This window comes from Mobula hypostoma, chromosome 3, assembly GCF_963921235.1.
Source record: "Mobula hypostoma chromosome 3, sMobHyp1.1, whole genome shotgun sequence".
Classification (NCBI taxonomy): domain Eukaryota; kingdom Metazoa; phylum Chordata; class Chondrichthyes; order Myliobatiformes; family Myliobatidae; genus Mobula; species Mobula hypostoma.
This window is the reverse complement of record NC_086099.1, coordinates 172716964-172731986: the sequence shown is the minus strand read 5'-3', so window position 1 is coordinate 172731986 and position 15023 is coordinate 172716964. Positions and strand designations below refer to the sequence as shown.

Genomic DNA, 15023 nt, shown 5'->3' with positions numbered 1-15023 from the left:
CTGACAGGAACATACAAATTCTGCGCTCTCAAAATTTCTTGCTTTGAAGGCTTCCCACCTACCGATCACATCCATGCCAGAGAACAACCTGTCCCAATCCACACTTTTTAGATCCTTTCTCATTTCTTCAAATTTGGCCTTCTTCCAGTTAAGAACCTCAACCCTAGGACCAGATCTATCCTTGTCCATGATCAAGTTGAAACTAATGGTGTTATGATCACTGGAACCAAAGTGCTCCCCTACACAGACTTCTGTCACTTGTCCTAACTTGTTTCCTAACAGGAGATCCAATATTGCATCCCCTCTAGTTGGTCCCTCTATATATTGATTTAGAAAACATCCCTGAACACATTTTACAAACTCTAAACCATCTAGACCCCTAACAGTATGGGAGACCCAATCAATATATGGAAAATTAAAATCCCCTACCACCACAACTTTGTTTCCTGCAGTTGCCTACTATCTCTCTGCAGATTTGCACTTCCAATTCTCTTTGACTATTGGGTGGTCTGTAATACAATCCCACTAATGTGGCCATACCTTTCCTGTTTCTCAGCTCCACCCATAAGGACTCAGTAGACAAGCCCTCTAATCTGTCCTGCCTGAGCACTGCTGTAATATTTTCCCTAACAAGCAATGCCACTCCCCCACCTTTCATTCCTCTGCCTCGATCACATCTGAAACATCGGAACCCTGGAATATTAAGCTGCCAGTCCTGCCCCTCCTGTAGCCAAGTTTCACTAATTGCTACAACGTCATAATTCCATGTGTCAATCCATGCCCTCAACTCATCCGCCTTCCTCGCAATACTCCTAGCATTGAAATATATACATTGAGCAGTTAGTTGTAATAGAACAGGAATCCATGCTTCTAATGTGCATTTATTTAAATGTATGCATCTTGCAGCACGTTCATGTTTTCTTATTACTATTATGTGATATTGTGCTCACCTCAGTAGAGAAAAAACATTAAATCCAGTGGCCTATAGGCATTGCCTTTGAATAAGACACTGAAGGTAATACATGGAGGCTGATAATCTCTAATATCCTATTACAATTTAGAAAATGATCTGGTATTTTTTTTCACAGTTTTTCCATGTTTTTTGGGAAAGTTGAGTTTTTTTCCCACTTTGTCTAATGTATTATGTTGTAAGTATGGAATTTTCAAGTGCAATCCTCAGTAGCTGTTTAAAAGTCCTTCAATATTGATAATGATTGGCATTCTAGGTCAATTACTTAGATAAAGTAACTGGGGCATCTATGCCAAGTCAATAATATGACAGCACAAAGAGGTGAGGAACCATCAACTATAGATAGTCTTTAAGGCCCACCTCTCACTCCCAAGTATCTGTGGTCATGAAGCCTGAGGTATTAAATGATGGTGTAATTGGGGAGCTGTGAACTATTGGTTATAAATAATAATGCAAGTAAATTAATTAATTGTTCACTGTTGAGGTAGTATTGATTTCTTTAGCTTTCTGTTTGAAGCTAACAACTTGAAATTTGTATGTCTTCATTTATGCGAAATGAAGTTGCAAGCCAGTGAAGCAGTGAGAAGTACGAGCCACGGTACAACAGCAGCTGACCTAATTCAGTCAAAGCAGCAACTTGTTGCATATCAAATGCAGATCGATGATCAGGAACAACAGCTGAAAACTTTTCAAAAAATAAATCAGGAATGCCAAGACCAAATAAAATACTTGCAAGCTCAACTTCAAGATCAATTAATGGTATGCCTCTTTCTTGAGTATATTCATAAATGGCATTGTTTACTCTTAATAGGGAACCATTCTGTACTTTTTTGATTTGATTAATTGTGTGACTCATGTTCTTTATTTTTGTTTAAGCATAAAAGCAAAACTATGAGAGCCTTCTGGTTTATAATTGCCAACTAACTGGTGTGATAGGGCTGAAAGCTTGTTGAGCAGGAACTGTCTTAGTATGCAGTCGTACATTGGTTGGATCTTGGGTAATGTTTTCAGTGTTATTTAAAGTGAGAATAGTTTGTGAATATTCTTTAATTTTTCATTAGTTTTCTGATATAGATACAGGAAGGATATGATGGCACTGGTGATGACATAGGAGTCCTACGACACGGCGAAAAAGAACACTTTTGGCACACTATAGGCAAGCTAGCAATCAAGTATTCATCTATATAAATAGCATCTGTAGCCTTCTATATCTTAGCAGTTCAATTGCTTGTTTAGATACTCATTTAAATGTTGTGAGACTCCCTGCCTCAACCATGGCTTTGGACAATATTTTCTTGATTTTTAACTACCTGATAGGGGTAAAGAAACCTCAGATTCTACTTCAAATTCCTACACTGTATCTATGCGTTCTAGATACTACTGTGGGGGAAAAAATTCCCACAAATAACCCTACCATGCCCCTCATAATTTGGTATACCTCAGGTCCCTCTTTACCCTCCTCTCCTCCAAGGAAAAACAAGCTCAGTGTCTCCTCATAATTGAGGTGCTCCAAGCCCAAGAAATGCCCTGGTAGATCTTCTCTGTGTCATCACCAGTGCAATCATTTCCTTTCTGTAGTAACAGGTTGAAACAGTGCTTCCTGCAGAGGAGCAGGGAATTACTGACAGATTGGGGTTTACGCATTTTAATACCCTTTGTGTCTTTCAGTAGTTTTTGCCACTTTCTTCGTTATAATGGTAAATGCTGATGGCTTTACTAATCCTACCAAAATTCCAGACCAACTTGAACTCTGGTCTGTTTAAGTACAGCAAGTCAAGTTCCACAATATGCAATAGTATTTCATCTACAGTCATGATGTGCATTTATTAAATTGAGTTTAGCCTTTCTGTCAGCTGCAAGAGATTTTTTTTCCTGCATTATAATCCCAGCTAATTAATCCAAGAATGCACTTTTCTGTTTAAATATATGCTGTTAGAGTGTATTGGAACGCTCGCCCCAGATCATTCAAGCCTTTGGGTTACTCGCCCAATGGCATGGATGATGTAATTGTATTTAAACCTGTTTGTACAAGCTTGCTGCTTCACCTGATCAAGCACTGATTTTTGTTTTGCACATGTATGCTTAGATTGTTTTCCCTTTTTACAGAATGCCAATGAAAAAACTGACAAAGACCAACTAATTGAACATCTTGAACAAACAATAAAGGGTCATGAAAGTGCCATATCACTGTTGAAAGATAAAATGCTTGCTTCAGAAAAAATAGTTCAAGATTTAAATGACCATATTTTGCAAAAGAATCAAGAGGCTGAGAACCTAAAAATAGAACTAATGAGTTCAAAACAAAGGGAAAGACAGTCATCAGAGGAAATAAAGCACCTTATGGGTAATGTAGAGGCTCTCCAGAAACGCTGCCACATGGGCAATTTATCTGAATTGGAAACAGTACAAAGGATTGAAGTAGAAAATCAACGCAAAATGGACCAACTTCAGGCAGAATTGGATGAGATGTATGGAAAACAAATAGTACAAATGAAACAAGAATTGCAGCAACAACATGCTTCGGAAATTAGAAAACTTACTGAGCATCATAAATCTGAAATGGAAAAGGCTCTGGGTCATTCTGTGAATAACCTAGTTAATGAAGAACAAATTAATGTGTTAAATATGGCAATCAATGAACTAAATGCCAAATTACGAGACTCTCATTTTCAAAGAGACCAAGTAAGGCAAGATATGTCACAACAGTTAGAAAAAGCTTCTGAGAAACAGATGGAGCTGCAGAACCAAGTCCAAGATCTTTTGGAAGAGCTCAATTTCACTAAAGATCAAATGCGGAAAGCATCAGAAAATATTACAGATCAGAAATACAAAATGCAGGAAGTAGAAGAACTGAAAGACATGGTTGACCAATTGAAGGCCCAACTCAATGCTGCTTTGGAATCTAATAAAGATCTCGAGTCTAAGCATGAAGCAGAAGTTACCAACTACAAAATTAAGCTTGACATGCTGGAGAGAGAGAAAGATGAAGTTTTGGATAGAATGGCGGAATCTCAGGAAGCTGAATTAGAGAGATTAAGGACTCAACTTCTATTCAGCCATGAAGAAGAGCTAAGTAAGCTGAAGGAAGATCTGGAAAGAGATCATAAGCTGAAAATTTGTACTCTTCAAGAGCAAATGGCTTTGAATCAGAATCAGCAATTGGCAAGCTTGCAAAAAGAATTTGGAAAGAAGATTGAAGAGGTGAATTGTGAAAAGGATAATATGGTCATTAAAAATAATCAATTGTTATGTGAGGTGAATTTACTAAAAGAGGAAATAGAGTTGTCACAGAAGAGTTCTATGGAAGCTGAAATGCGTTTGCAAATAAGTGAACTTGAAATGGAAGTTAAAGCACTAACAAAAAATGAAAAAGAAAAGAGTATACTTGAAAAAGAAATCGTTGAACTACAAACCAAAAGAAATTTTTTGGAAGAACAGATTAAGGAACAAGAAAGTATGAAGGTGGAAATTACTGTTCTTCAGGAAGAGAATGAGGCCCTAAAAAAGATAAAAAAGGAAATGGAAGAGAAGTTGAAAACTCAAATTGTACCTGAAGTGAGTAAGTTAACATCGTTTAGCGAACGTGATCTTGCAGAAATGAGAGGACAAATAGAAAGGCTTACTGTAGTTAATGAACACCTTGAAGCCCATGAGAGAGAGCTCAAAGAAGAAGTTGAGAGACAAAGGAACACTTTTTCCTTTGCAGAAAAAAATTTTGAAGTTAACTTTCAAGAATTGCGTGATGAGTATGACTGCCTGTTGAAAATGAAATTCGATATAGAAGAAAAAATGCTTAAGCAAGAAGTTGAATATGAGACAAAGTTGAAGGCCTTAAGTGAACAACTCCAGGTTTCAGAATCAAGGGAAGACGCTGATGATTTCACAGTGATAAAACAGATTCAGTTAGACAAAACTCTTGATGATTCCAGTAGCCAACCTGAAATTTTAGGAAGCAGAGAAGTCATTGAAAAGGATGCTACTGAACTCATGGAAAAGCTTGAAATAGCTCAACAGGACAAGAAAGAGCTAGCTGAGAGACTTTCAGATCTTTCAGAGGTCTTAATTTTAAGGCAAAATGAAATCTTGCATTTGAAGGAGGAGCTTAAGTCTTTAAAGGAGCAGGCTATTGAAAGATGTGAGAAAACTGACATAATAGAGAATCAGAAGCTGATGATCCAAGAAGGTAAACTGTCCCAAATGAATTTGATAAAAACAAAGAATGAACGTCAATCTAAACAGCCAGATTTTACTGTGACCAGCAAGCTAAAGGAAAATGAACAAGAAAATCTAACAGAGCAAATCATTTCACTACAAAATTCAATGAAAATTATTGTCTCAGAAAGAGACGAGTTGCGACAGAATCAGATTAATCTGATTCAAGAAAAAGAATCTTTATTAACTGAAATTAAGACGTTAAGAGAAAAGCATATATCTGAACTTTCAGACAGTTTACATACTGAAAGAGATTCTTGTTGGCATCATTTGGAGTCTGGTCAGTCTGAACAATTGGGATTTGCTGAACTTACACCACAGAAGTCTTTCCTGGAAGAAATCTTTCACAAAAATGGAGAGGAAACAAAAAATACGTTGATTATTGCTCAGCAAGAAAAAACAGTATGGGGGAAGGTTGAAGATCAGTCTGGAGGATCTGCTTGTGAACTGAATTCTGAGCCAAATGAAAATCAGGTAATGAGCTGTTTTGAACGAAATTGTGTGTAAATTAGATATTTGGTAGCATTAAGGCCATTTAGCTTGAAGTTCATGGCATATGAATATCCTTTATCTTCACAAAGTCTAAAATAACTGGATCCTTAAGGAGTAATTTCCTTTGTAGATTTGAACACTTGAGATTACACAACAATGCAGTAGGAGATATGACCGCTGATTTTACCAAATTCGTAACTTCTGTTTTGAGATACACATGTAACTCGTGTTGCAACAGGCAAAAGATGCAAAGGACAAAGAATGTGAGAATCCTTTAGCAGTTCCAAAAATTATCAAATCTAATGAAGATTATCTGCCACAGCTAGAACAAGCACAGCATCAAGAAGAGGTACCGTTTCCTCCATTTCTGCTTCCAAATGACTCTTATCTGATCCTCATAATTTCTTCGGTCATATCTTAGTACAGAGAGCAATATAGTAATCATATTGAAACCATTTTAAATGATATCTCTGAAATGTAAATTAGTGAAGAATGTTGAGATTCATAATTGCTATTTGGATATACAGTACCTTCTGGTTAATTGGTCCATCGGTTATTCGGGTCAGCCATTTATTTGGGACAACTCTTAAAGAACTAATCGAGAAAGTAGCTGGAATTCCCTTTGGGACGCTGTCCACTTAATTAAGACAGGAGACTATTGCCAAACAGTTTCTAACTAGCATTAGTCGTGTGAAGTTATGTGGCCGTTAGCCACTGTATCATGCTTAGAGTGAATGGTTTTTAAATAGTGTCAGTTGCATATGTTTGTGTTCAAAAAGCAATGATTATTGTCATTGATAGTTGGTGAGAAATAAGGAGTAAGACAAGTTGGAATTGTTTTGCTCACTGCAGTTTCAAGCATTTAGGCTTAAAAATGCCAGAAGCAGCTTGGAGTGAATCTCCTCTATTTTATCCAATGCTCCCAATGTGGCCTCCTCTACATTGGTGAGATGCGACGTAAATTGGGGGACTGCTTTGTCAAGCACCTCCGCTCCATCTGCTAAAAGCGGAATTTTCTGGTGGTCAGTCATTTTATCTGCATTCCCATTCCGACATGCCTCCTCTTTTGCCACGATAAGGCCACTCTCAGGGTGGAGGAGCAACATCTCCTATTCTATCTGGGTAGCCTGTAACCTGATGGCATGAACATTGATTTCTCCTTCTGGTAAAACATTTCCCTCTCTTTCTCTCTTCTTCTATTCCCCACTCTGGCTTCTTTCCTCTTCTCCTCTCCTGTCTATCACATCCTGCAGGTGCTCCTCCTCCTCCTCCTCTTTCTCCCTTGGTCCACTTTCCTCTCCTATCAGATTCCTTCCTCTCTAGCCCTTTACCTTTCCCAACCACTTGGCTTCACCTATCATCTTCTGGCTAGTCCTTCTTCCCCCCTCACCTTTTATTTTGGCATCTTCCCCCTTCTTTTCCAGTCCTGAAGAAGGGTCTTGGCCCAAAATGTTGACTGTATATTCACTTTCATAGATGCCGAGTTTCTCCAGCATTTTGTGTGTGTTGCTCTTGATTTTCAGCGACTGCAGAATCTCTTGATTTCTCATCCAAGTCATTTGTATAAATATGAATAACAAGGTCTTCCAACATTAACCTCTGTAGCACACCAATAGTCACTGGCCTTCATTCCAAGAAACAAACTTCAACCACCATCCTCTGCTTTCTACTTTTGAGTTACCTGGATTCCATGGGACCTAACCTTACAGACTCACCTGCCATGCAAGACCTTGTTGAACAGTTTTTTGATTAGATTACATATACTACCTTATTGTTATCGACCCTATTGTTTAACCTCTTCAGAAAACTCTAAAAGGTTCATTAAACACATCTTTCCTTTCACAAAGCTATGCTGATTCTTCCTAATTAGACTCTGTCAATCCAAATCTTGGTAGGTCCTGTCACTCAGAATTCCACTATTAACTTCCCTGCCAGTTATATCAGGCTGACTAGATCAGCGGTCCCCAAACACCGGGCCACAAAGCATGCGCCACCGAGCCGCGAGGAAACGGTACGATTTGGCGTTATGAGTCAGCCGCACCTTTCCTCATTCCCTGTCACGCACTGTTGAGCTTGAACGCGCGCGAGGTCATTACGCACACGTCATTCATGTCAGCGCAGGAAGGAGATCAACTCCTCAAGCTTGTAATTGACGGCGGGCTGAAAAGTATGTTTGACATAACATCTCTGCCGGAATTCTGGATCAAAGTCAAGGCTAAATATCCTGAGATAGCCACAAAAGCACTGAAAACGTTGCTTCCATTTCCAACATATCTCTGCAATGAATGCAACGAAAACTAAATTGCGGAATAGACTGGGCATTAGGAACCCCCTTCGAGTATGGCTGTCTCCCATCACCCCTCGATAGGACCATCTTGTTGCAGGAAAAAAAGCCCAGGGCTCCCACTGATTCAGCGATATTGGTGTGTTGCAATGATTTTATATGTTCATATGGGGAAAATATGTGCTGTGTGTTTAATATCCAAATGTTACTTAAAATGTTATGATGCTATTGACTTACAAGTGTCTTATACAACCATATAACAATTACAGCATGGAAACAGGCCATCTCTGCCCTTCTAGTCCGTGCCGAACGCCTACTCTCACCTAGTCCCACCGACCTGCACTCAGCCCATAACTCCCCATTCCTTTCCTGTCCATATACCTATCCAATTTTTCTTTAAATGATAATATCGAACCTGCCTCTACCACTTCTACTGGAAGTTCGTTCAACACTTACTTCAAGCTCCCCTGATAATTGACTTATCGCTATATTCATGCGAGGAAAATATGTGCTGTGTTTAATATTAAATTCGTTAGATAAACCCTTTTAGAAACGAAATTGAATGTATTAGCCACTTATCTCCTATATTCTGGTAATGATTAACACCCCCCCGCCCGAACAGAATCGCCAAAAACGATTTGTAGAAAAAAATCGGCACGTACACGCATGCGCAAGTTACGCATGTGCACTGGTGCCTGCACAAGGCTTTGTGGTCATTGTAGTCTTTCTCGGGGTAAACACAACGTATTTGACTGCTACTCGTCTGTTGGCAACCCTACCGCCCACCACCCCCCCCCCCGGGGGTCGGCCGGTCTGCAAAAATATTGTCAATATTAAACCAGTCTGCAGTGCAAAAAAGGTTGGGGACCCCTGGACTAGATTATCCTTGCTATCCTTCTTGAACAATAGAATGATATTTAAAAATGCAAACACGAGGAAATCTGCAGATGCTGGACTTTCAAGCAACACACATAAAAGTTGCTGGTGAACGCAGCATGACAGGCAGCATCTCTAGGAAGAGGTACAGTCGACGTTTTGGACCGAGACCCTTTGTCAGGACTTACAGTCGACGTTTCGGGCCCAGACCCTTCCTCAGGACGAAGGGTCTCGGCCCGAAACGTTGACTGTACCTTTTCCTAGAGATGCTGCCCAGCCTGCTGCGTTCACCAGCAACTTTTATGTGTGTTAATAGAATGATATTAGCTGCATTCCAGTTTCGGGTACTTCATCTGAGGCTAAAGATGAAGCAAATATTTCCACGAGGGCCTGCGCAATTTCTTCAGCCTCCCATGAAGTCTAAGGATGGACTCAGTCAAACCCTGAGTTTATCTGCCTTAATGCACCATAAGGCTGCAAATACCTCATCCCTGGTAATGGAAATCATCTTCAAAACATCTTACCTTGTTTCCCTTACTCCTGAGCAACCATAATTTTCTCCTCAGTAAATACCAAGGAGAAATATTCATTAAAAATCCCCTCCATCTCCTGCTGCTTGAGATGTAGGTGGCCCTGCTGTTCTCTAAGAGAACCCACTGTTTCCCCAGCCACCTTTTTATACTTAATGAGTTACAGAATCTCTTGGGATTTTCCTTAACCTTATCTGCTAAATCCAGCTCATATCTATTCCTTGTCCTCCTCACATGTATTCTTAATCTTTTAATCGTCATCAAGGGATGTAGATGCCCTACATTCTAAACCCAATGTCTGCTTCCTTTTTTACACCCAGAGCCTCCATATTTCTTGTCAGCCAAGATTCTCTAAACTTGCCAGCTCTGCCCTTCACCCTAACAGGAAAATGTTGCTCTTGGACACTTGATGTCACACTATTAAAAACCTCCAATTTACCACTCATTCCTTTTCTTTCAAACTGGCTCACCCAATCACCCTCTGCTAGGTCCTGCCTAATTCTCTTAAAGTTAGCCCTGCTCTAGTTGAGGACCCTAACATGGTCTATCCTTTTCCATCACTATCTTAAAACTAATCAAATTATGGTCACTAGAGCCAAGGTGCTCTGTGACTGTCACTTCAGTTATTTGTTCCCTAAGTGGAGGTCCTGTATTGCACTCTCCTGAGAAGGGCCTTCTATATATTAACTCAAGAAACTTTACTGAACGCATTTGTCAAATTCCATTCTGTCCATGCCCTTAACACTCTGGGTAATCTGGTCAAAATCAAAATCTCCTATTGGTATTAGTTTGCTATTATCACCTTAGCAAAAGTTTGTCTTGCATATTGTTCATAGAGATCACATCATTACACAGTGCATTGAGCTAGAATAAGGTAAAACAATAATGTGCATAATAAAGCGTAACGGTGACTGAAGAAGTGCAGTACAGGTAAATGATAAAGTGCAAATCATAAAGAAGTAGATTGTGAAGTCAAGAATCCATCTTATTGCACAAGTGGTCCATCAAGAGTCTGATAACAGTAGAATAGAAGCTGTCCTTGAGCCTCTGGTATGAGCTTTCAGTCTTTTGTATCTTCTATCCAATGGAAGAAGAGAAAATAGAAAATGTCAGGGGTGGGTGGATCTTTGATTATGCTGGTTGATTCACTGAGGCAGTGATAAGTGTAGATACAATCAATAACAGGGAAGCTGGTTCTCATGATGTGATGTGCTGCAACCATAACTCTGCAGTCTCTTGAAGTTCCGTGCAGAGCAGTTGCCATACCGAGCCATTATGTATCCAGACAGAATGATTTATGTGGTGCATTGATAACAATTAGTAAGTGTTGATGGGGTTGTGCCAGATTCTTTCACCCTCCTGAGGAAGTAGAAGGGTTGGTGAGCTTTTGTGGTCGTGGGTTCAACATGGTTGGATCAGGACAGGCTTTCGGTGATGTTCACACCTATGAGCTTGAAGCTCTCAGTTCTCTCAAACTCAACACTGTTGTTGTAACAGGAGCAAGTGCACAGCCCCCTTTCTGAAGTCAATGACTTGCACTTTTGTTTTACTGACATTGAGGGAAAGGTTGTTGTCATGACACCATGCCTCTAAGCTCTCTGTCTCCTCATTACTTGAGATGTGGCCCACTACAGTAGTATCATTTGCAAACTTGTAGATGGAGTTAGAGCACAGTCTGGCCTTGCTTTCATGAGTGTATAGTGAGTAGAGTAGGAGGCTGCAGACACAAACACCAGTGTTCAGAATAATCATGATGGCAGTGTTGCTGCCTGTCCTTACTGATTGCAGTCTATTGGTCAAGGATCCAGTTGCAGAGGGAGACATTGACTCCCAGGGTCCAGTGTTAGGTGATGAGTTTGCTTGGAATAATAGAATTGAAGGCAGAACTGCAGTTAATAAACAATAGTCTGATGTAAGTATCTTTACTTCTAATATAATCCTGTAATTCTTACAACAATGAGCAATTTCTCTTCAAGAAATTCTAGACTATTCTGGCGTCTGCAAGAGGAGCGTGACCTTCTCCTCTTGTCTTAAGTTTGACGCATTTGGCTTTACAAGACAATTCTTCATGAATTTTGTTTCTGTATAGTGCTGTTACATCCTTCCTTATGAAGAAGGAAACACACTTTCCTGTACATCTGTCACAGCTGTAGTATCTATATCCTGGAACACTGCATTGCCAGCGTTGCCCTTCTCTCAGCTACGTGTCTGTTATGCCTGTAATTTCCCAGTCCCCAGAGCCAATTCATGCTCCGAGTTTGTTCACCTGTTAAGCCTCATGTTGAAATAAATGCAGTTTTGTTTCGTCCTTTCCCTCCCTTTACTGTACTTTTAGCCATCCTGCTTAATAAGCTTTCTGTTCGTCCTACTGCTTTACCCATGGCCTGTTCCTGCTCAGAATCCCACCACTTACTCCTCACCAATCTAGTTTAAGCTTTCCTGTGTAGCACCAGCAAATTTCCCTGCAAGGATATTAGTTCCTTTCCAGATCAAATGCAACCTGGTGTGAGTCAGAATGCTTATCAGGTGGTCATTACCACCTTTTATTTTAGCCTGCTCTGCCCTTTAGAATGAGAGGTGGATTTGTTGAGGAAAGAAAATGCAAAATAATATAAAATGATCTTTGTGTATGACAGGCTGAGCTAAAGCTTCAGTTGGAGGCTCAGCGTATCAGTCTTACTCAGATTCATGCTGCTCAACTGGAGCTTGTCCGTGACAATTTGAAAAATGAATCCGAGGTTGCTCTGGAAAGACTGCAGGAAAAGCTCGCAGCTGCTCATGCACTGGAAATAAATGAACTTCGAGCACAGTTTCAACAGGAATTACTGAACATTCAAGCATCTCAGAAAGGTACGAAAAGTAATAATGGCGGCAGTGATTGAAACAGCTTCCTCCCTATTTTATTGTTTTTTCATAGTTTCTACTTGAAAGCAAGCATTACTTTTTTCTCGTGTCACAATCTGCCTGATCTGTGCAGTGTTCAGGACTATTTGAGTGTTATTCTTCTGGTTTTTATTGCCTATTTCTTTGACTAAAAGAGCAAGTAAAGCTTTCTGCGAATGATTGTAAACATAATGTAATTTCTGCTGATTAAATATTAATTGTAGCTGCTGAAATTTAATAATCATTTGGCTATAGACAGATAATTATTTTAAGGACAGATGCAGAACTTTGTGGCCATATAACAGGACTAGAAAGATTGGCTGTTGCATGTGACTCAGTTTGTAGGGAAAGAAATTTATTTTTTGTTAAGACTATATTGAATTTCACCTCCCTGTAGGGAGGTGAATCATATATTTATTATTCATGATAGAGAATAATATAATTTAGTATTAAGGGAATTAAATGGTCTGGGTTTATTGCAGGAAAGTGGCACTGAGGTAAAGGGTCTTAATGAATAGTGGAGCAGAGGCAAGAAGTGAATGGCCACTCCTCCTTTGCTTATCGCAGTCAAAATGTGAGATAATGTCAGGCTAAATGTGTCTTGTGAGATAACTTTATCACGGTAATTTTAATGTCATCTGGTTTATTATTCGCCCTCTTTTTCTCCCTGAATGAAGAAACTTATCCTCCATACAGTTCCACTGAACCAGGTAGAAAAATCATGGTCAGAGTGAATGATCTCAATTTCGGTGCTTGTATAGATACCATTAAAGTTTAATTAAATTTAAGTTAAAGTTTAGAGTTTAATCTTATCTGAGAGCATGAAGAGATGGACTATAAATACCTCCTTCTTGAGACAAATATTTTTAAATTATTACATTTTTGGTGCTCAAATGTAATCAGTGATTATTGTTTAGGCACTGAAGAATCATCACAAATGCTGATGGAAAGGCTCAACATGATGATTTCTGATGAGTGTTTACAGCTGTCCCAGGTACGTTAAAAGAAGAACTGGAAATATTGCAATTTAAAAATTAGCAATGAACCACTAAAGAATTATTTTAAAGAATTTCTCTTTTCTCACACAGCAAAGGAGGAGACCATCTGTCTCCTCAGGTCCATGCTGCCTCTCAGACCATTCCCTTCAGTCCGACTTCCCCACTTGCTTCCCTTTAACTTCTTCATACGTGTGTCAACTCTACCCCCAACCCCAGTTCTCTGAGTTCAACCCACAATGAGAGCAATCTGCAGTAGTCAGTTAATTTGAGACCAATTAATAATTACTCCACTGAATATAGAAAATTGAAATTGACATAATGAAAAAAAACTTGTTTGCAGTTTCTACTGCAGTTCTTGAAGATCTAAATATCTCTCGCTTGGAAAATACATCATAATAGCGACATTATGCAGTGAAAATTATGAGGAGTATAGATATGGTAAATGCAAGCAGGCTTTTTCCACTGAGGTTGGGTGGGACTACAACCAGAGGTCATGGGTTAAGGGTGAAAGGTGAAAAGTTTAAGGGGAACATGAGGAGGAACAACTTCACTCAGAGAGTCATCGAAGTGTGGAATGAGCTGCCAGTACAAGTACTGTATGCAAGCTCAATTTCAACATTTAAGGGAAGTTTTGATAGGTACATTATAGGTGTGGTAGTGGTATGGAGGGCTGTGGTCTGGGTGCAGGTCGATGGAAGTAGGCAGTTTAAATGGTTTGGCACAAACTAGTTCGAAGTGCCTGTTTCCGTGTTGTACTTTTCTATGACTATGATTATTAATGTAAGAGTAAAAGGTGAATATTGTGATCTAAGACAAATACAATCAATGGTTCAATAATGCAAAAAGTAAGGATTTTCAGATTGTATATTGTATACACTTCCTGATATTAAATTATGTTGTTGTAAATAATGCAGTATTGATTGCAAATGAAGATAATTAGAACTATTTTTCTACATCCTTTTTATATAGTTGCAATTTTCTTGTTATGGATATATATGAATTTAATGTTTTGGTTTGGACAGGCATTTGTCAGCGCATTAGGTGAAGATTATTTGATAGAAAAGAGAAAGCCTCAGGAGCAGTCTGAGGAAGTTGTAACACCAGGAAACACAGACTACATGGAAAAGGAAAACCAGGTGCATAAAGACCCTGTTGAGGAAGCAAAAGGTATACTATGTTATGATAGCTTTTAATCTATTGCAATGGTGCATCAGATTAAAAACAAATCCCATTGAAGTGTTTAAAACATATAAAATCTAAACACTGGATGTGTGCATGTTGTGAATTAACATCCTTGCATCATTACAAAACTAAATAAATACTGAATTTTTAGAGCAAACTTGTCACTATCTTAGAATGGAATTATGGTTAATATTGGTGAGGAGATCAGATTGGAATTTGGCATTGTCTGTATTGGATTGCAGTTTCTAAAAGAGCATAGGCCGATCAGTGGAAAAGGATGGTAAAATGAAATGCATGATAATATTTTCATTGAGAGATAGTCATTGGATTTATCTAATCCTGAGTGATTGTATCCACTTTCATAGTTCATTATTCAGATATTTGTCACTTACAAGCTTATCTTCTCCAAAGTCCTCATTGCTTCTAGTGAATCATAAATTAATTTTCAACAAATAAGAGTCTTCATAGGCGTAATCATAGGAAAAAAATATACAAAGAGTGGGTCATTTGAGCTTGCTCTGCAAAATATCTGTGAGTTAACAGGATTACAAGGAGGAATGGAAGGTGATCGAAGAGGAGTTTATAAGACAAAAGAG

General features: G+C 39.0%; 1 protein-coding gene across 4 annotated transcripts in view; it reads left to right on the top strand.

Annotated features, from left to right (window-relative positions):
• The window catches only part of akap9 (A kinase (PRKA) anchor protein 9), a 209777-nt gene that overhangs the window by 31293 nt on the left and 163461 nt on the right, over positions 1-15023 (top strand). For all 4 annotated transcript variants that reach the window (XM_063044116.1, XM_063044117.1, XM_063044115.1 and 1 more), the window contains 5 exons: positions 1532-1729; positions 3077-5656; positions 12001-12214; positions 13165-13241; positions 14268-14412. In XM_063044116.1, the coding sequence (XP_062900186.1) occupies positions 1532-1729; positions 3077-5656; positions 12001-12214; positions 13165-13241; positions 14268-14412 (3214 nt within the window). The remainder of the gene's footprint in view (positions 1-1531; positions 1730-3076; positions 5657-12000; positions 12215-13164; positions 13242-14267; positions 14413-15023) is intronic.